The sequence below is a fragment of the Microcebus murinus genome, chromosome 29, assembly GCF_040939455.1.
Source record: "Microcebus murinus isolate Inina chromosome 29, M.murinus_Inina_mat1.0, whole genome shotgun sequence".
Classification (NCBI taxonomy): Eukaryota; Metazoa; Chordata; class Mammalia; order Primates; family Cheirogaleidae; genus Microcebus; species Microcebus murinus.
Window position 1 is genome coordinate 11394124 of NC_134132.1, and position 22469 is coordinate 11416592.

General features: G+C 39.6%; 1 protein-coding gene across 1 annotated transcript in view; it reads left to right on the forward strand.

The window, feature by feature from the left end:
* The window catches only part of HSD17B11 (hydroxysteroid 17-beta dehydrogenase 11), a 34888-nt gene extending 14876 nt beyond the window's left edge, over positions 1–20012 (forward strand). Inside the window, exons 3-7 of the mRNA XM_075998738.1 lie at positions 932–1063; positions 3460–3566; positions 9508–9645; positions 16336–16452; positions 19282–20012. Of these exons, the coding sequence (XP_075854853.1) occupies positions 932–1063; positions 3460–3566; positions 9508–9645; positions 16336–16452; positions 19282–19372 (585 nt within the window). The 3' untranslated portion in view covers positions 19373–20012. The remainder of the gene's footprint in view (positions 1–931; positions 1064–3459; positions 3567–9507; positions 9646–16335; positions 16453–19281) is intronic.
* The last annotated feature ends 2457 nt before the right edge of the window (positions 20013–22469 follow it).

A 22469-nucleotide genomic window follows, 5' to 3' on the forward strand; every position in this document is an offset into this window, starting at 1 on the left:
TTAAGTAACTTGTCCAAGGTCCAACAGATAGTGAGTGGCAGAGCCAGAATTCAACTCAAGGTCCAAAGACACCACGCATGTTAACTCTTAAACCTCCTGCCACCACATGGAGAATGACTGGTGAACAATAGGAGAGTGACCATGAAAATAAAGGAATAGAAATGCAGAAACAGAAAATATGGCCAGCTTAATAGGGTAATCTATTCTGTATAATTCTCTATGAATTTGCCAATTAATTTAACTATTTTTGCTTAGCTTTTGAAATAATGGCGGGTTTTTGTTTTTGTTTTTGTTTTTTTTCCTTTTGAGACAAAGTCTCACTCTGTTGCCTGGGCTAGAATGCCATGGTATCAGCCTAGCTCACAGCAATCTCTAACTCCTGGGCTCAAGCAATCCTTCTGCCTCGGCCTCCCGAGTAGCTGGGACTACAGGCATGCACCACCATGCCTGGCTAATTTTTTCTATATATTTTTAGTTGGCCAATTAATTTCTTTCTATTTTTAGTAGAGATGGGGTCTCACTCTTGCTCAGGCTGGTCTCGAACTGCTGACCTCAAGTGATCTGCCCGCCTCGGCCTCCTAGAGTGTTAGGATTACAGGCGTGAGCCACCATGCCCGGCCTTGAAATAGTGTTTAAAAAATAAATGCTGCTTAGCCAAATGCCTCTTGAGCTATAATAAATAGAGCTAAGTCAAGAGATGAAATTAAGTTGCAAAAGAAAATTTCTACATAGTAGGCTAGCAGATAGAGTTGTTTCATACATAAGTTCCTAAGATAAAAAGGGTTTTGTTTTTCGCCGTGTTAGTATGTAGATTATAAAACCACTTTTCCCACATCTAGTGGAAATATGCATATTCCCTTTACTAGTCATTGCATGCAAACCTACTCTCATACCTCTTAATGAATATAATTTTCTTATTTTATTTTTAAAGGTGAAGGCGGAAGTTGGAGATGTTAGTATTTTAGTAAATAATGCTGGTGTAGTCTACACATCAGATTTGTTTGCTACACAAGACCCTCAGATTGAGAAGACTTTTGAAGTTAATGTACTTGCACATTTCTGGGTGAGTATGACATCTTCTACAAAAACATTTCCTTTTGAAAATCCCAAAGATTAAATTTAAAGTAGAGCTTTCAGCAAATACAAGAAAGTAATAAATCAAAGCTAAAGTTTTCTCCAGGGGCGACATTATACAAAGAGAGCACTGTTCATGCTATGTCTAAATTCCATCTATCATTCTTCCCCCCACCCCCTGAAAATATTGATAGCAATAATAAACTTCAGGTGTTGTGCATGTTTAAATTCTAAGCTGGTGCCAGACTGCAAGAAGGTAAAAAAAAAAAAAATTTAAAAAAAAAATGCCAGACTGCAAGAAGGTAAAAAAAAAAATTAAATTCTAAGCTGGGTTCCCACATCTCTGCATGATCCTGTTTAGAGATAAAGAAGGGAGTTAGGAACCATCTGTGTCATTGTGATTCTGTGAAGGTGAACACAGTTTGCTTTCAGATTCTCATGAGACTCAGGCCTCATGTCATTTCCTAGCCCTAAAATTGCAAACTTTATCATTCATATATATATGAATGAATATAATATGAATATTATTTATATTATTCATATTATTATATAATTCATATCATTATATAATAATATGAATATATATATTCATATTATATATGAATATATATAATGAATATATATACACACACACACACACACATGATGTGCATGTTTCTGAAGTCTCCAAATATTGTCCATATAGCTAGTTCTTTTTTTTTTTTTCTTTTGAGACAGAGTCTCGCTTTGTTGCCCAGGCTAGAGTGAGTGCCGTGGCGTCAGCCTCGCTCACAACAACCTCAAACTCCTGGGCTCAAGCAATCCTCCCGCCTCAGCCTCCCGAGTAGCTGGGACTACAGTCATGCGCCACCATGCCCAGATAATTTTTTCTATATATATTAGTTGACCAATTAATTTCTTTCTATTTATAGTAGAGATAGGATCTCACTCTTGCTCAGGCTGGTTTTGAACTCCTGACCTCGAGCAATCCACCCGCCTCGGCCTCCCAGAGTGCTAGGATTATAGGCATGAGCCATCACGCCCGGCCCATATGGCCAATTCTTAAAAGGGCTCACAAAGTTTTCTTGGACGTGAGTTTGGAATGACTAATATTAAAAGAATATTGGGGCTAGGCGCAGTGGTTCACACCTGTAAACCCAGCACTTTGGGAGGCCAAGATGGGAGGATCGCTTGAGGCCAAGAATTCGAGACCAGCCTGGGCTAAATAGTGAGACCTTGTCTCTACAAAATATAAAAAAGTTAGCCAGGCTTGGTGGTGTATACCTATGGTCCTAGCTCCTTGGGAGGCTGAGGCAGGAGGATTTCCTAAACCCAGGAGTTCAAGGCTGCAGTGAGCTGTGATCATGCCACTGTGCTCCAGTCTGGATGACAGTGTGAGACTGTGTCTCTAAAAATATAAAGTAAAATAAAAAAATAAGAATATCGGGATTGGTAAAAATGCAGTGTTATTTTATGTTAATATTCTCAAGTTAATGAGATCTATTGTTATGTTTTTGTGTTTGTTAAAATGTAAGGCAGGCCGGGCGCTGTGGCTCACGCCTGTAATCCTAGCTCTTGGGAGGCCGAGGCAGGCGGATTGCTCAAGGTCAGGAGTTCAAAACCAGCCTGAGCAAGAGTGAGACCCCGTCTCTACTATAAATAGAAAGAAATTAATTGGCCAACTGATATATATATAAAAAATTAGCCGGGCATGGTGGCACATGCCTGTAGTCCCAGCTACTCGGGAGGCTGAGGCAGGAGGATCGCTTGAGCCCAGGAGTTTGAGGTTGCTGTGAGCTAGGCTGACGCCACGGCACTCACTCTAGCCTGGACAACAAAGCGAAACTCTGTCTCAAAAAAAAAAAAAAAAAATGTAAGGCATTGTCTTGTTTCTGCATCTCCAGCACATAGTACATACTCAACAAATATTTGGTGCATGAGTCATTTAGTGACCACTGGCAGATTGCTATTCATGGCAATATTTTGATGATATAACCGAACTATTTTTTAATAATTTCACTAAATGTAAAATCTTTCGATAACTCTGGAATTATCATCCCTATTCGGTATATGAGATGACAAAGTGACATCAGTGACAAGAGGTGGAGGGTTAGGGGACGGTAAGAAGTTACGTAAAAATCACCAAAAAAAAATTTGGTGATTTATTTTGGTAATTTAAATGAGATGGATTCTCAAAGCTTTCAGTATCTGATATTTTGCTTAGTTTTTCCAATGTGGGAATCCTGCCCAGTTGCTTTACGTTGCCGCATGTGGCATTTAATTTAGGTTTTTTTCATTTACGCCAGGAACAATGTTATTTGTTTAAATCTTTGTTTCAAAATATTCCCAATGGGTCTGCAAATAAAAATTACAATGTTTTTTCTCTTTTGCTAAAACTATTCCTAGACTACAAAGGCATTTCTTCCAGCGATGATGGAGACTAATCACGGCCATATTGTCACCGTGGCTTCACTAGCTGGGCACACTGTCGTCCCCTTCTTACTGGCTTATTGGTATGTGAGCCTGTGTTTCCTTCTTCGTTGGTTCTTATGCTTAACTCGTATGTGAGATTTCTTAGCCTGTCGAATGAGGACACCTTTATAACAATAACAGCCTTCGAGTTGCTGAGATAGGCAGAAAGAGTCGCACAAAGTCTGTTGTATGACAGCGGTTATCGACTGTTAATCCCCTTCTAGATTTCAACGAGGGGAACCTTCTAGACCTGGCTGCAGGGAATTTATCCAGTTACAAGCTAACCACTTAGCCAGTCACTCCTCCCTTTTAACAGCAAGGAATTACAAACAAGAACAATATTTTTGTAGCATGAACAAAAATTAATATTAATGCTTTTTAATATTAATAAAAAATGGGTAAAATTCTGTGAAAACAGTGAGTTTGTACGTGATAGTTATCTGAGATTCTAAACATTAAAAATATCCAAACAATGGAATTCTTTAAAAAAAAATAATTGAATGATTGTCCATTTAAAAGAGCTTGATGCAGGAAGGCCACAGCAACGGTGTGCTCCATTGGGCTGTAAAGAATTGGTCAGTGAGGCCACCATAGCCAGGGTGGTCCTGCTGGTTGCATACACCCTAATAGGTCTTGTCTGTAGTTTATATTTTATTGTATCTTTACTATACATTCTAGCGAATAACTTTTAAATTGTCTAATTATGATTGTGCAAATATATGTGCACACACATAATGCTCAAATTTGTTTTCTATCATTGTGCTCTTTTGGAAATAAGTATCTAAATTCTAAAAGCATGGATATAGTTACACATGCAGCTATAGATATGTGTATAAATATGTAGACACAGACCTTGGTGAGTTGTTTTTATATAACTTGCATTTTAAGTTGGCAAGAATATATACCAAACTGCTTTACTCTAACCAGATCTAAAAAGTGCTTATTTTTAGGAAATGGCCAAATGATTTTATTTTGTTGTTTTTTGTTTTGTTTTGTTTTGTTTTTGGTTCATCTATATTTTCTTTCTTCCTGTCTTTCTCTTTCTTTCTTTCTGAACATTATTTGTTTTCTACTAGTTTTAAAAATAAATACAGAATTGGATTGAATTTTCACAAAAAAGATGAAACAATTGGTGAAGCAGTCACCAAACAGACCACTGGTGTCCAGATTGTGTATTGTCTCTTTCAGAGCCAGTTGAAGTTAGGCAGTTGGCCCTCAGCCACCAAGGGCTAATACGATTTGGCATTTATTTCACTTCCTTGATGAAAGGTAGTTACAGGTGTTGCCCCCGGGCTACTACACAGCATTCCACTTCCCTGCCAGACAGGCACTGACATCAGCAAAGAGGGTCAGAGAACCCAGCAGGCTGTGAGCCCTATCATTCTTTCTCCTTCCCTTTGCCCTAGTAAATACTGTAGCTCTTGGGTTCTGATTTGACTGCTCCACCGAGCATTCGCAGTAAAAACCAAGAGAAAATGAGTTTTGTGTGAGAAATTAGTTTTGGTGATTAACGATGGTGGTTTCAGCAGATATAAAGGTTCTCGTTGAGTACTGTCAAAGCAAGGTCAACCCATACAGTTGTGCAGAATGTGCACCACACAATTCTACGATGCAGTATGCAACTTCAGGTCCTTTTAGACGTGAATGATTTTTCCAGCAGATGGCAGTAAAATTGCTTGAGAAGAGGAATGGCTTTTTAAAAATCCACATAAAGGGCCGGGCGCGGTGGCTCACGCCTGTAATCCTAGCACTTTGGGAGGCCGAGGCGGGCGGATTGCTCAAGGTCAGGAGTTCGAAACCAGCCTGAGCGAGACCCCGTCTCTACCAAAAATAGAAATAAATTAATTGACCAACTAAAAATATATATACAAAAAATTAGCCGGGCATGGTGGCGCATGCCTGTAGTCCCAGCTACTCGGGAGGCTGAGGCAGTAGGATCGCTGAGCCCCGGAGATTGAGGTTGCTGTGAGCCAGGCTGACGCCACGGCACTCACTCTAGCCTGGGCAACAAAGTGAGACTCTGTCTCAAAAAAAAAAAAAAAAAAAATCCACATAAAGGTGCCATTTGAAAGAGCAGGCAGGGTTGCAACCACACAGCGGTTTGTACACAGGTTTGTACACATCCAACTTTGCGAAAGATCTGAGGTTTGCTTGCTCTTGCAGAACTCCTCTTTAGGATCCTCCCCTGTCACTGGCCTGAGCTGCCGGGGTCTGCGATCCTTACCGACCACAGTTACCTTCCGTTCAGTTGGCTCTGGGTTTTGCTCAGTATCTGATCAATGATGGAACTTTCACAAAGATGCACTGAAGACTTCTCTGCCAGCAAAGAGCAGTGTTTATCACATGTGGTTATTACCAATTGGGCAATTAAACTGTAACACTGCTTTTTTAAACCTAAACCTTTTTATTTTTTTTTTAATTTATTTTTTTTTTGAGACAGAGTCTCGCTTTCTTGCCTAGGCTAGAGTGAGTGCCGTGGCGTCAGCCTAGCTCACAGCAACCTCAAACTCCTGGGCTCAAGCAATCCTACTGCCTCAGCCTCCCGAGTTGCTGGGACTACAGGCACGAGCCACCATGCCCGGCTAATTTTTTATATATATATATATTAGTTGGCCAATTAATTTCTTTCTATTTTTATAGTAGAGATGGGGTCTCGCTCAGGCTGGTTTTGAACTCCTGACCTTGAGCAATCCGCCCGCCTCGGCCTCCCAGAGTGCTAGGATTACAAGCGTAAGCCACCGCGCCCGGCCGACCTGAACGTTTTTAACTGAAACATAACATTCATATAAAAATGAAGAAATCATAAGTGTACAGTTCAATGAGTTACTGCAAAGTGGACACATCCATTTAACTACCATGCAGGACAAAAAAGTAGACTGTTGGCCGGGCGTGGTGGCTGACGACTGTAATCCTAGCACTCTGGAAGGCCGAGGCGGGAGGATCACTCTAGGTCAGGAGTTCGAAAACAGCCTGGGCAAGAGCAAGACCCTATCTCTACTAAAAATAGAAAGAAATTAAAATTAATTGGCCAACTGAAAAAATATATAGAAAAAATTAGCCGAGCATGGTGGCACATGCCTGTAGTCCCAGCTACTCGGGAGGCTGAGGCAGGAGGATCGCTTGAGCCCAGGAGTTTGAGGTTGCTGTGAGCTAGGCTGATGCCATGGCACTCTAGGAATAGAGCAACAGAGCCAGACATGGCTTTAATTTTTGAAAAAAAAATGATCATAGCTCACTGCAGCCTCAAACTCCTGGGCTCAAGCAATCCTCCCATCTCAGCTTCTCAAGTAGCTGGGGCTCAGCGATCCTACTGCCTCAGCCTCCCGAGTAGCTGGGACTACAGGCATGTGCCACCATGCCCGGCTAATTTTTTGTATATATATTTTTAGTTGGTCAATTAATTTCTTTCTATTTTTGGTAGAGACGGGGTCTCGCTCAGGCTGGTTTCGAACTCCTGACCTTGAGCGATCCGCCCGCCTCGGCCTCCCAAAGTGCTAGGATTACAGGCGTGAGCCACCGCGCCCGGCCTATAGTCAATAGTTTTAATGGTTAATGTGAAAAATGCAAGATGAACACTATTTGCTTTCATCAACTGCACCCCAGGGACTATCCTTGAATATAAATCTTTGGAAACATGATTGATTATTTCCTTGGGATACACACTTAATAGAGAAATTATTGGATCTAAGAGCATGGCACATTTTAAATGAATTTGATGCCTTTTCCCAAATTGTTCTGTCAATTAACCTGTGCTTTGGAAAATAGAAAGCTGGGGAAAGTTTTTTTCTCACTTTTTTTTTAAAGCTTAGACATATATTGAAAGCTTAAAAAGAAAAGATTGCTAGATTCAATTATATAAAATAAAAATCTTCTGTACATTTAAAAACAACTCAAACAAATAAAAATTTCCTCCTATTCTTACCATTACCAATGGGCAAGAATTCTGTTTTATTTTGCTTTGTATTTGTGTAATATGAATCACTCTTGAAATAAAACATTTTTATATGCCTATAATTATTGATATTTTTATTTTGTGAATTTTCTACTAATGTCTTTTAGTGATTATCTATTAGAATATTTTCTTATTTGTTTATAAAAGTTGGCATATATTAACCCAAATGCCTTACCAGTTTGTCACTTGCCTCTTAACTTGGTTGGGAATTAATAAAGTGTAGCATATATCATATACAGACCTGATTTATTTCCCACATTTAAAGCCTGATTCTGCCACTTTGTTTTGTATCTTTAGGCAAGTTCTTTATCTTCCAACCCCATGCCTCAGTTTCCTTTTTGGTAAATGAGGATTATAATATATTTCATAGAGTTGTCATGAAGAGTAAATGAAATAATACTTCTGAATAACTGAGGACAGTGTCTAACAATCCTAGATATGATTATTTTATCTGTCTATGTTTTTCTATGTACAAAAGATTTTATCTTAAATAGATGAATCTAGCAGTCTTTCTCTTGAGACTTCAAGAGGATTCTAAGCTTTTTTAAAAAAGGAAAGAGAGAACTTCCCACAGCTTTCTATTTTCCAAAGCACAGATTAACTGGCAAGAATTTACAGCTACCTTGTTTTATTGCTAATTCGTACAGATTTAAAAGAATAAGTCTATCTGATAATTAATGCCACTAAAGTGTACACTGAAAAATGGTTAAAATGACAAATTTTATACTATATGTTATACCAGAGTTTTAAAAAAATTTATAATGTAATATACCAAAAATCATTGCATTACGCACATTAAGTGGGTAATTTGTATATGAATTTATATCTCAATAAAGCTTTTTTTTTTTTTTCTTTTTTTTACAAAAAACCTATCTGGAAAAAGTAATGTCTGCTTAGAATAAGTAATTTTGCTATTTCCAAATGAAAGAGCTATTAAATAAGAATTGCTCTGCATTGTGATTCATTCACTTGACAAATATTTACTGAGCACCCACTAATAGCTAAGCTTGTACTAGGCCCTGGAGACTCACTGGTCTCCAAAGCAGTCATGGAGCATGTAGTACAGGTGTAAGGGACACATGTTAAACAAACTAATCCCAAGTGAATGTTTAGTTACAAATTTGAGACGTGCTATTATAGAAAACTGAAGATGACTATATAATGAGAAAATAATTTAGACAAGGGGTCAGGAAAGGTCTCTTTGAGGAAATGAAGCTGTGACTTACAGGGAGAGTGGGATTTGTCTAGGAAATCTTTTTTTTTTTTTTTTTTTTTGAGACAGAGTCTCACTCTGTTGGCCTGGGCTGGAGTGCTGTGGCGTCAGCCTCGCTCACAGCAACCTCAAACTCCTGGGCTCAAGCGATCCTCCTGCCTCAGCCTCCCGAGTAGCTGGGACTACAGGCATGTGCCACCATGCCCGGCTAATTTTTTCTATATATTTTTAGTTGTTTGATTAATTTCTTTCTATTTTCAGTAGAGATAGGGTCTCACTCTTGCTCAGGCTGGTTTCGAACTCCTGACCTTGAGCAATCCTCCTGCCTTGGCCTCCCAGAGTGCTAGGATTACAGGCATGAGCCACCACGCCTGGCCTGTCCAGGAAAATGTTTCAGTGCATTCTGTGAACATTTTATGATAAATAATGAACACCTTATAGGGACAGTGAATTTTATGGAAATAGCAATAACAAAAACAAATACTCTACTAATTTTGTTACGAAGACATTTATATGAACTACTCTGATAAAATTACTCCTATTAATTCATTTATATGAATCTCACTCTGAGAAATGACGCTGTGTGCAGTAAATGTTCTGTGTCAGTACTTCTTAAACTTTAATGTGCCTATAAGTTTACCCGAGGATCTTACAAGTTGCAGGCTCTGACTCAAGGTCTGTACGGGGGCCTGAGATTCAGGGACACTCATGCCCATTGTCAGGGGATGGCACTTAACAAAGAAACACAAGCACCTGAATTAAGCAGACATGTCAGGATTCTTGAATTATTTTACAAATTCTCTCTGTTTATTTTCAGTTCAAGCAAGTTCGCTGCTGTTGGATTTCATAAAGCATTGACTGATGAACTGGCTGCCTTAGAAAGAACTGGAGTCAAAACAACATGTCTCTGTCCTAATTTCATAAACACTGGCTTCATCAAAAATCCCAGTACCAGGTAAGTTGAGACAGAAATTGAGACACAAGGGTTGGAGGTTGCTATGAATATCAGCTATTTTGTGGGTTTTCCTAAGTGTTTTAATCCCTGAAACACCTGATATCCAATACCTTTAGTTCGTCTTGATTTCAGCTTCTGTGGGTTTTCGGAAAACAGGTGGAGAGACAGAGAGAGGAAGAGAGGGAAAGAATGACTATAAAAATAAATACGAATGACACAGGTGAACTTGCTCACCCATCCTTTTTTTCTTCCCCTAAGCAGTGTTTCTCAGACTTAAATATACATACATGTAACCAGGAGTGCTTGGGAACGTGTAGAGGCCCTAGCCCCAGATGTGTTGATTTCCTGGGTTTGATTGGGGAAGGGTGGTGGGCAAGGGAGCCTGGAACTGTATGTTTAAAAAGCATCACAGGTGATTCTGATAGAGATAACCCAGAACTACAATATGGAAGACATTTCCCTTTGGTAACCTGGAGATTATTCTCCAAAATGAGTACCAGACCATACTCTTTCCTTGGTTAAAAAAATAAAATTCTTTCTTAAAATTAATAAAATAAAAAAAATAATAATAAAATTTCTTTCTTAAAACAAAATAACAGGCCGGGCGTGGTGGTTCACGCCTATAATCCTAGCACTTGGGAGGCGGAGGCGGGAGGATTGCTCAAGGTCAAGGAGTTCAAAACCAGCCTGAGCGAGAGCGAGACGCCATCTCTACTAAAAATAGAAAGAAATTAATTGGCCAACTAATAAGCTTGTTCTAAGATTTACATGCAAATAAAAAACAAAAAGAAAAAAAAAGAAATTAATTGGCCAATTAAAAATATATAGAAAAAATTAGCCAGGCATGGTGGCACATGCCTGTAGTCCCAGCTCCTCGGGGGGCTGAGGCAGGAGGATCGCTTGAGCCCAGGAGTTGGAGGTTGCTGTGAGCTAGGCTGGTGCCACGGCACTCTAGCCCGGGCAACAGAGTGAGACTGTCTTTAAATAAATAAATAATAAAATTCTAAAAGATTGGTTTGAGGATAATTAATGTTTCCTCTCTTTGGGAATACCTTTCATGTCTTTGTAAACATGATGCCTACTTTTCTTTTAAATTCCCACATTATAGAAAAAGACAGATAGGAAAGCTTCTTCTTCTTCTTCTTTTTTTTTTTTTTTTGGTTTTTAAGACAGAGTCTTGCCGTGGCGTCAGCCTTGCTCACAGCAACCTCAATCTCCTGGGCTCAAGGGATCCTCCTGCCTCAGCCTCCTGAGTAGCTGGGACTACAGGCATGCACCACCATGCCTGGCTAATATTTTTTTCTATATATATTAGTTGGCTAATTAATTTCTTTGTATTTATAGTAGAGACAGGGTCTTGCTCTTGCTCAGGCTGGTTTCGAACTCCTGACCTCGAGCAATCCGCCCGCCCCGGCCTCCCAGAGTGCTAGGATTATAGGCGTGAGCCATCGCGCCTGGCTGAAAGCTTCTTTTTAAATTTCCTTAAATCCCTCTATCCAATGGAAACCACTCTTAACATTTTAATGAATATCCTTCTAGATATCTCTCTACATATAGATCCAATGTCTAAATATTATGTAACTGGTGTATATTACACATGAAGTTCTGGGGCAGGAAGTATACTGCTTCCTTCCCTTAGCATTATGTTGTGGGCATCTTTTCATGTCGCCCACCAGGGACAGAGTTTCTCATAAATTGCATTGATCGTTGGGAACAATAGTGTCTCCTAGTAATGATTTGAAGGTTGTTTTCAATTTTCTATATTTATAATAACATAGCAAAGCTGTAATAAACATCCTTGTGCACACATAGTTTCACATTTGGAGAATTACCTCCTTCAGTTAGATCCATGAATGGGGCTTGCTCAGTCAAAGGATATACAAATTGTGAATATTCCTACGTATCGCCAAATTGCCCTTCAGAAATCAGAAATGTCGTACCAACTTGCCCTCCTGCCCACGTGAAGGGAGAGCACATCACTCTACTATACCAGTCTGCCTTCCGCTTATCTTTTAATCACTGCCAATTCAATACATGAAGAATAATTTTTATTTTTATCCCGACGACTAGCTAGACAAAAGTGTCCACATGTGGTTTTTGGTCTTTTATGAATTGCCTATTTCGTGGCCTTTGTTCACTTTGTTTTATTGAGCTATAGAGGTTAAATTGGTACAGAAGAAAGAGCTCTTTGTACATTCCAAATATCCCTTTATATGGCACATCTGTTGCTGTTTGCCTTTAAGCCTATTTTCATTTAGTGTTGCACCAAAATTTCTCAGAGATGTTTTTCCTTCGTGCCCTTCAAGTTCTGTGCTATATTGAGAAAGGTCGTTCTTGTCCCAGGTTTATGGAAATATCTATATTTTATTCTAGTGCATATTTTATGATTGCACTTTTCACATTTAAATCTTTCCTCCACCAAAATTTACTTTGATTTAAGGAGTGAGGCTGGGTGTGGTGGCTGATGCCTATATTCCTAGCACTCTGGGAGGCTGATGTGGGAAGATCGCTTGAATTCAGGAGTTCAAGACCAGCCTGAGCAAGAGCAAGACCTCGTCTCTACAAAAAAATAGAAAAATTAGCCAGGCGTGGAGGCGAATGCCTGTAGTCCCCAGCTACTTGGGAGGCTGAGGCAGGAGGATTGCTGGAGCCCCAGAGTTTAAGGTTGCACTGAGCTATGATGCCACTGCACTCTAGCCAAGGTGACAGAGGGAGACTTTGTCTCCAAAAAATAAAACAACAAAAACAAGTGAGGTCACAGTACAGTTTCGTTGTTTTTCCCAAATAGAGTTTTTCTGCACTATTTATTAAATTAATACATCATTTCCCTCATCGATTTGAAATTTATAATAAGTTCACATATTTACTTGGATCTACTTTGGGATTCTCTATTCTGTTGTACTGATGAGATTCAATCTTTAAGTTCTATTTTGCCTGCTTAACGTTTCTTCTTCTTTCCCCTAATTCAGCTGCCTTAGGTGAAAATGTATTTGAAATTAATGAGGAATATTCAGTGTGGCCACTTGAGAGGATAGCAGCTTCTATTGTAAACACGCCTTAGCGCAAGTCACTCCACAGGTAGGCAGGATGGAAAGCCAACATTAGGCTGTAATTTTGGAGCTGTCCAAAGACCTCAAGCTCCCAAAATTCTATCAAATAGTCCTAAAAATCTATTTTAAGAAATAATTTTGTTAGAAAACAAAAGTAAGGATATTTACTTCAAGAAGGTCAATGCTTAAATTCATCTATTAATATATCAATTAAGAAAACCCTTTAATGGGGCATGGCGGTGCACACCTGTAGTCCCAACCACTCAGGAGGCTGAGGTGGGAGGATCTGTGAGCCCAGGAGTTTGGGGCTTCACTCTCTCTAGCCTGGGTGACAAAGCAAGACCCAGTTAGAAAAAGAGGAAAGGAGGAAAAGAAAAGAGAGGGAGGGAAAGAAAAAGAGAAAGAAAGAAAGAAAAAGAGTAAGAAAGAAAACCGTGATTGGACCCTGAAAAGAGAAGATAAAGGACAAGTATTTGGGGTTGGGAAGGGGAGCTGTGGAGGAGAAGAAAGGGTAAGAGTTCACCAAGACTGAAAGCAGGTGTGGAAGACAAAGCTTTCCAATTTACATATTTGAGTCTAGTTTTTAACACAGACTGTTTTTCCGTAGTTACAAATGCACACCATATTTTTGAAAGTTATAATTGCATTTTTTAACCTCGTCCCAGGACAAGGCTACGCAGAGCTAACCCTAACGCAGGCAGGAGTGCCCTCTGCTGGTGAAACTCTACTAGTACAGTCATAAAAGGATGGTGAAGCTTGCTGTGGGCGGAACCGTGACTAAAAGGGCACACCTGTAGCCCTGACTCGGGGGTGCAAAGGCAGTATATGTAACCTCAATGTTTGTACCCCTGTAATATTCTGAAATTAAAAAAAGCCAATGTGATTCTAGCCTAACCACAGAATATAAACCTGGCAAAGTTCAGCCACATGAACCCCTTTGAGGTTAAGCCGGTACTAGAGTGGACCACAAAGGTGAAGTTTGTTTTGATATAGAAACTTGGTACTTCTATCTAGGAGAAAGAAAGAGCATACCCTAATTGAACACCTGTTTATATTTTAGACTAAATAAAATATCATTTTCTTAAATCTTAACAACAGTTCTTTGAAGCAGGAGTTATTAGTTCTCTTCAGTAGATAAGAGTATGTGTGACAGACAGGTACTAGTTTTTATTGGATAGTACTATAAAAAGATGTTACGTAACAAGGTGACTCAGGTTACATTTGTATATTATAACTGTGTAGCATGCGTGCATGTACATTTCCATTTAACCATCATATTCCCAGTGGGGTGCTGGTGCTGGCTTCTGCCGTACTCACTCAGTCATGTCACCTTGGTAACTTAAAATCAGCCAGGATGGGCGTATTTATACCGTGGAAATCACTGAATGCTATAAAACTGAGATGTTTCCTGGAGATCCAGTTGTTAAACATTTACCACTGTGCCACTGCATTCTCCCATTTTTCAGATTAAAAAAACAAGAAAAACAAAAACTTGAGCTTTAAAGGGTTGAAAATTAATCAGCTACATAAATGGTGAAGTAGATAATCAAATGCATTCCTTCCAAATGGAAATACTCTTTCTTTCTCAGTATTCCTCTGCCCCCACATGTACCCTCCTTCCCCACCCCACAGATGGGCCCTGAATGTTTGTGGGTAGTTTCTACAGAATCCACTAAGAACATCTGTTTAATAGGATTTGCTATTCTCATTAATATGAGAATGTCAGAGGAAAAAAAAATGTTTCCACAGACTGACATTGTAATGATTTAAGATTCTATTCTGCCAAGAAATCGAGTCTTTTCTGAAAGCCTTTTGGTTCTTTTAAGATCATGATATTGGACAGTCGTTACATTTCAATGAGAAGTTCTCTGACACGGGCTAAGAACTTTAGTTAAAGAGATCAGGCACACTGAGAAAAGTTCAGTCGTTGCAGCACCGCTTGATTGGTGGGTTAGCAAGGCCACAGTGTGGAAAAGGGAGTCTATTTGCACAGGTGTTCATGAACTTTCTTGGAGCTTGGGAATATTGAAGTCTGGTAGCAATATGCTGCAAAGCGAATTTCCCTCTGAATGCTTTTCAAGGCACAGCATACTTCTGTTTCTGGATTCATCCTCCTTGGCTCCCACAGCTGCCCACACTACAGGATAAAGGAGTGCTCTGACTGCTTTTGATTTTTTCCTCCATTAGGCCAAAAGCCATTGGCTTCATTATGATATTTCTTCCCCATCATATCTCGAAGCAGTATTCTATGACTGAACTATGCCGAGAATGAAAGTTTATATTATGTATCTGAAGCTCTATTTTCCTTCACACCTCCAATTATCGAGCTCACTTTTAAGTACAATGCCATATTCAGTTGTCCCAATTTCACTTTACAATATATTTTTTTCTTTCCAAATGAACTATGCTGTATTTATTTCTAAAAAACTTCAGTGCTTTTTGTCTCACTTCTTTTAACTAGTCACACCCATCAAAAATCTGCCTCCCCAAAATGTTAGCCTCCCAGATAGTTTGGTAGCATTGGCAAAAGTCATGACCATGTTTGTTTATGTACTGTTTTTTTTTCTTTCTAAGTCATTAAGAAAATGTTAAAAAAAACTCAGGACCAACTCTTGTGCAATTCCTTCCTAAGTACACTTGTCTAACACACAGATTTTATTTTATTTATTTTTATTATTATTATTTTTGAGACAGAGTCTCACTCTGTTGTCTGGGCTAGAGTGCCGTGGCGTCAGCCTTGCTCACAGCAACCTCAAACTCCTGGGCTCAGGCGATCCTCCTGCCTCAGCCTCCCGAGTAGCTGGGACTACAGGCATGTGCCACCATGCCCGGCTAATTTTTTCTACATATTTTTAGTTGGCCAATTAATTTGTTTCTATTTTTAGTAGAGACCGGGTCTCACACTTGCTCAGGCTGGTCTCGAACTCCTGACCTTGAGGGAACCTCCCGCTTAGGCCTCCCAGAGTGTTAGGATTATAGGCGTGAGCCACCGCACATGGCCAACACACAGATTTTTAAAAAGACACTTTTTATAGACCACCTGCTATTCTGTGGTGCACATATCTGAGTGATTATCCAGTGAAGATGTAACATGGAACTAAGTAACAAAGCCAAAAAGTAAATCAAGACCTAATAAATATAAGCGTTCCATATGAAGGTTAAGGACCTAGAGCCGGGCACATACCTATCATATTTTAATGCCCCTGACACTTTAGAAATCGCTCAGTAAAGAGACTTAGTATATAATAAAACTTTTATAATGGCATCTGAATTCTTTCCCAAGACTGCTGAAAGTTTAAAAGTGAACTTGTCAGTCCTAATCCTTGATAAATTATTTTTGAGTCCTAGTTGCTTCTATAAAATCTCATTTGTAAAATAGAGAATATAATATTGCCTTTATAAAGTTGCTGTAAAACTTCAATGGGATAACCTGTGTAGAATATTTAGTACAGTGTGCAGTACCTAGTAAGCACTAAATATAGGGTTCTTCTTATTATTAATGGTAAAGTACTTGCCATTTCTGAGCACTCTGGTAGGCACTATAAGTCGCTTATGTTATGGTTCCTATGGTAATTTAACTTATTTGTTTAGCACCAAACTAAAGCAGAAGTCACAGTGAAATGTTTTCCTCTGCTTTCAGTTTGGGACCCACTCTGGAACCTGAGCAAGTGGTGAGCAGCCTAATGGATGGGATCTTGACTGAGAAGAAAATGATTTTTGTTCCATCTTCTCTAGGCTTTTTAATGGTATTGGAAAGGTAAGCCACAGTTACATTTGTCAGCAAGAGAAATGAAATACAAAATAGAAATTATCTATTACATAATTTTTACTCAGATTTAAAGTCAGACAGTTAATTAAGTGCAATTACATGGAATTAAATTAATAAAAATAATAGGCTTAAAGACTACATCAATTTTAAAATCACATTATGTTCATCATTGAAGGAAGATTGTTATAGCTATTACATAAATGAACTGAATAATGTCCACACGTTTTTAAGTTGTTATTTTATTTATTTATTTATTTATTTTGAGACAGAGTCTGATTTTGTTGCCTCGGCTAGAGTGCTGTGGCGTCAGCCTAGCTCACAGCAACCTTAAACTCCTGGGCTCAAGTGATCCTTCTGCCTCAGCCTCCCGAGTAGCTGGGACCACAGGCATGCACCACCATGCCTGGCTAACTTTTTCTATATATTTTTAGTTGGCCAATTACTGTCTTTCTATTTTTAGTAGAGGCGGTCTCACTCTTGCTCAGGCTGGTTTCGAACTCCTGACCTCGAGCAATCCTCCTGCCTTGGCCTCCCAGAGTGCTAGGATTACAGATGTGATCCACCGAGCCCGGCTGTTATTTTTTTTTAAGAAAGAAATTTGTATATTTCTGGAAGTCCTATCTTATAAATGAATGACTACAAAGAAGCATAGTTTTTAAGCATTTTACATAATAGAACTATAGAACAATGACGTTAAACACAGTTAGGTTTTAGGCATCATTTAAATATCCAACAGATAATCATTGAGCTTGTATTTTGCGCAAAATCATACTGAAGCATAGGAATTGCTAAATAATCTTATACTTTTAGAGATTCTTGAGCCTTGCTACATCCAGTATGTTCCACAGACTAGCAGCATCCGAATCACCTGGGAATTGATTAGAAACACAGAATCTCCTGAATCAGAATTTGTACTTTATTTATTTATTTATTTATTTATTTATTTATTTTTGAGACAGAGTCTCACTTTGTTGCCCAGGCTAGAGTGAGTGCCGTGGCGTCAGCCTCGCTCACAGCAACCTCAAACTCCGGGACTCAGCGATCCTACTGCCTCAGCCTCCCGAGTAGCTGGGACTACAGGCATGCACCACCATGCCCGGCTAATTTTTTGTATATATATTTTTAGTTGGTCAATTAATTTATTTCTATTTTTGGTAGAGACAGGGTCTCGCTCAGGCTGGTTTCGAACTCCTGACCTTGAGCAATCCGCCCGCCTCGGCCTCCCAAAGTGCTAGGATTACAGGCGTGAGCCACCACGCCTGGCCGAGAATTTGTACTTTAATAAGATCCCCAGATGATTCATGTGCATAGTAAAATTTGAGAAGCACTTCTTTGGAGCAGTAGCTCTCAACTTTGGTGCATGTTGGAATTCACTTGGGATGTTTAAAAAATGCTGGTGCCTGAGACCTCATCTCCAAGATTCTGACGTTACTTGGTTTGGAGTGTGGCCTGGGCTTAGAGAGACATAACAACTTTCCAGGTAACTGATGCATAGCCAAGATGGGAAACCACTGGTTTAAAGAATGTCTCATCATGACACACTCCTTTTTTTGACAGAGTCTCACTGTGTTGCCCAGATTAGAGTGCCGTGGCATCAGCCTCGCTCACAGCAACCTCCAACTCCTGGGCTCAAGCCATCCTCCTGCCTCAGCCTCCCGAGTAGCTGGGACTACAGGCATGCGCCACCATGCCCGGCTAGTTTTCTCTATATTAGTTGGCCAATTAATTTCTTTCTATTTTTATAGTAGAGAGGGTCTCGCTCTTGCTCAGGTTGGTTTCAAACTCCCGAACTCTAACGATCCGCACGCCTTGGCCTCTAAATATTCTTAAATAGAGAGTCAGAAGAAAAAAGATGAGACCTGCTAGTGTCCCTCACCGTTCAAGGCATTTTACACGAACACTTTGATTCCCAATAGAAACACTGCAGGATAGGTGTTAATTTTTCCATTTAGACATGAGGCATTTAAACTCAAAGCTGAAATAACTTGTTCAGCATTATACCCCAAACCAAATGTGATCTCTGCATTTTCATTTAGCAATTCTACTTCCTCACTCTCTTCGTGGAACATTTTAATATTGTATTCTAGATTATAAAGTATAAAAGTAGCTCCTGTTCTCACTTCCTTTTCAACATCAGGTTTCTTTTGTAAATAAAAAGAAAAAAACCCTTAGTATCTCAACTGTTCAGTTCTGTTTACCTCCTCTCTTAGATCTTTTGAAAAAATGTAAGAATATATTTATTTTAAAAACTAAGTATTTCAGATCACTCCTACCCTAAACAAAGCTACACCTCCTTTCTTTTCCTTTTGAAAAGGAAATGGAATTAATCATAAAGAATGCAGGCCTGGCACGATTGCTCACACCTGTCATCCTAGCACTCTGGGATGCCGAGGCAGGAGGATTGCTCGAGGTCAGGAGTTCGAAACCAGCCTGAGCAAGAGCGAGACCCTTTCTCTACTATAAAATAGAAAGAAATTAATTGGCCAACTAATATATATAGAAAAAATTAGCCAGGCATGGTGGCGCATGCCTGTAGTCTCAGCTACTCAGGAGGCTGAGGCAGAAGGATTGCTAGAGCCCAGGAGACTGAGGTTGCTGTGAGCGAGGCTGACGCTATAGCACTCACTCTAGCCTGGGCAACAAAGCGAGACTGTCTCAAAAAAAAGAATGCATAGTAGCAACTTAAAGTTCTTAATCTTGTTTAAGATGAACATGACATGATACATGAAAAATTAAATATAAATATTTTAAAAGAAGGTATTTTACAAATGCACTTAATATTAATTTCCTCATTATTTTCATGTATCTTTCTTTTAGGATTCTTCCTGAACGTTTCCTGGCAGTTTTAAAACAAAAGATCAATGTTAGGTTTGATGCAGTCATTGGATATAAAAGTAAAGGGAAGTAAGTCTTCTAAAAACCGATTCATCAGGTTTAAGTTGATTTCATCTAGTATTAATCAGAATTTGAATGTTTGGACTTTTGTTTTTCCTAGTTATCCTTTTTCCTTCAGTATCACTTTCTAAGGCTCTGTCAATCTTCATTTATTATCACTTGTTTGTTCTTTAGCTAAAAGCTGATGACATATAAGACAGAGAAATACCTGATGTCGACTTGAAGGAAAATGAAAAAAGAACAAAAGCAATTTTATTCAAATCATTTCCAAGACTTTGTGTTCATCTGAAGGCTTTGCAAAATTTATACTATGAATGTTTCTTTAAGATATATTTTTATTTTTAATTGTACTTGAATTTTATATAATTCACATTTTCTACATACAATCAGAAACTTCAAGCTCCCTAAATAGAATGAAGGACTGTGTCTAGGGGCATTTCACAGTGAACTTCATGATCTCTCAAACATTTCATCCTGCACATTACCACTCTGTTTCCTGAGCGATACCTCACATTCCAATGCCAAACATTTCAGCACAAGGAAACTAGAAATGGACGCGTGTTGCAAGAATAAAAGCATCACTGGGATTTAAGGCAAAGAATTGGGAGAATGTACCCACAAATGGCAATAATAATAAATGGATCAAACTTTAACATTTGGTGTTTCCATTTTTTTATCTTAAACACAACATGGCTTAACCTTCAAATGAAAGGAAAATGGATTATGTAATGAAAGGTGTTTTTATTTTAAGTGTCTGGAAATTTCTTGGGTGTGAGGCTCGGTAAGATGGTACTATAAGAGCAGATCTATAAATTGAAAATATAAGTATGTTTCTTGGGTTTCTATTAAAGAAAAATATTTTCAAGACTATTTCAGACATACACATAAAGTGAAACTTTGATCTTTATGTTAGAAAAAGTTCATACTCAGAAAACATACAAGGCAGAACCGCTAGTCCCTATGAAATGTAGCAAATGAGCTACATTTAGATTCAGAAGCTTTCATGGAGAAAGATTTTGACCCAGATTCTAAGCAAAAATGAATATTTATTCAACCTATGTCGCCTATTGTCCTAAACATTTGACTTATATTAATTCGCTCACTCACCGAGTAATCTCATCAGTGCCACTGCGGATTATAAGGATCATATGGTAATCTCTTTAAGGAAGGTTCTGCTATTGATTCTGTAACAGATAAGACAATTTCTCAGAAGGCGTCGTCCCTACGATAAATCCTCCCTCTTTCCCATTAATTACCTTCTTCTAATACAGAGGATCAAAATACAGTTGCTGTCGGACTGTATTCTGCAATTAGTTGATGTAAATACATATGAGTCCAAAATCCTTGCTTTCCAAAACATTATATTCAAATAATGTAACAGATTCTCCTCCATACTTCAGCCATACTACGGCAGCACTCCAAAGTTAAACATCCACAGAATTTACAGATCTCCTCAAACACTCGCCCTGATTAGCAGAGAATGGCACTAGAAAGTGGAGAGCCTGTTCCCATCAGCTTCTCACTCACTTTGAAATGTATTTCATTTGTCTGTTCTTCTGATTAAGTCGTACCTGTTCCAGCTTGCCGGCCACCTGCCAGTGAAGCAGACTTGGAGAAAGCCTTTAACGAACTCCAGTAAGTTCACTGAAACCCACCTAAGTATACTGATGACTTTTCCCAATGGCCATATTTTGGCTCCAAAAATGCTTGTCAGAAATCAAAACTTGAATGAACCTTGGCATTAACCATCATGAGAAATACGCATTACTTCTTTGGAGAGGATGCTGGCAGACTGGTGGTGCGTCCCATTTATTGAATGTTAATCACGTGCCAGGCACAGTTGGCCGTTTACTCCCACAGGGACCCTGCGCAGGAGGCATCGTTTGCAGGACTTGAGCAGCTGTGAGCAGAGCAGTGGTAGCAGGAACCCAGAAGAAGAGCCTTAGGGTCTGGAGCCCACACTCTGTAGGAAAGGTGAATGTGGGGATTTGGAATTTTGCATTTTTTTTTTTTTTTTAAAGGCTTACTCGGCCGGGAGTGGTGGCTCACGCCTATAATCCTAGCACTCTGGGAGGCCGAGGCGGGAGGATCGTTTTGAGCTCAGGAGTTCGAGACCAGCCTGAGCAAGAGTGAGACCCCGTCGTATCTACTAAAAAAAAAAAAAAGAAGAAATAAATTATCCGGACAACTAAAAATGTATACAGAAAAAATTAGCCGGGCATGGTGGCGCATGCCTGTAGTCCCAGCTACTCGGGAGGCTGAGGCAGGAGGATGGCTTGAGCCCAGGAGTTGGAGGTTGCTGTGAGCGAGGCTGACGCCACGACACTCACTCTAGCCTGGGCAACAGAGTAAGACTCTGTCTCAAAAAAAAAAAAAAAGGCTTACTCTAATTCACTAACATCAAGCAATTACTCCTGAGACTCAAAGTCTGAAAACTTGTGAATGTCATTTGAATGAAGTTAATCCTAACTCTGAACCCACCTCTCAACAGTCTGGTGGGGAAATCCATCTCAGTCGTCAATAGGGCTACTTCTGAAGGACCCAGGAGGATCTAAGAGCCTTCTGCTGTCTTCAGGTCAATGGGGAAAGAAGTGTCAACTATCAGGACACTCCATGGTCCCAAACCAGGGGATCCCTTGACGACAAATGGCTCTCCCAGAAATCCTGACTGCTGCAGGGAGCCCAGCCTCCCTGGACAACCCCAAAGCTTTCCTCTGGGCCCTCACTGTCACCATGGGGCCCTGCCATGCGACTGTTCACACTCAGCTGGGACTCGCTGGCCTCTCTTCTATTCCCTTGAGAATATTCCCATGCCTTCCTTCAAAAATACTCCTCCTCACCTCCATCCCTATGCCACTTGCCAGAAAGCTAGTCTTTTTATTGGGAATGAGGATTAAAAAGAGTGGGGAATTAGGCAAGTAAAAGGGTTGAAGTCGACGCTTGGTACATCTTCAGCAGTGTGACTCGGCCGGTGACTAAAGGGATCTTATTGTGGAGAAGGGAACAATTAAGAGCTTCCTCTCCCAGGCTTTGGTGATAGATTTACTCCGTGGGACAATTCTGCGCAAAAGACATCATTATTCTCATTGTATAGATGAGATAACTGTAGC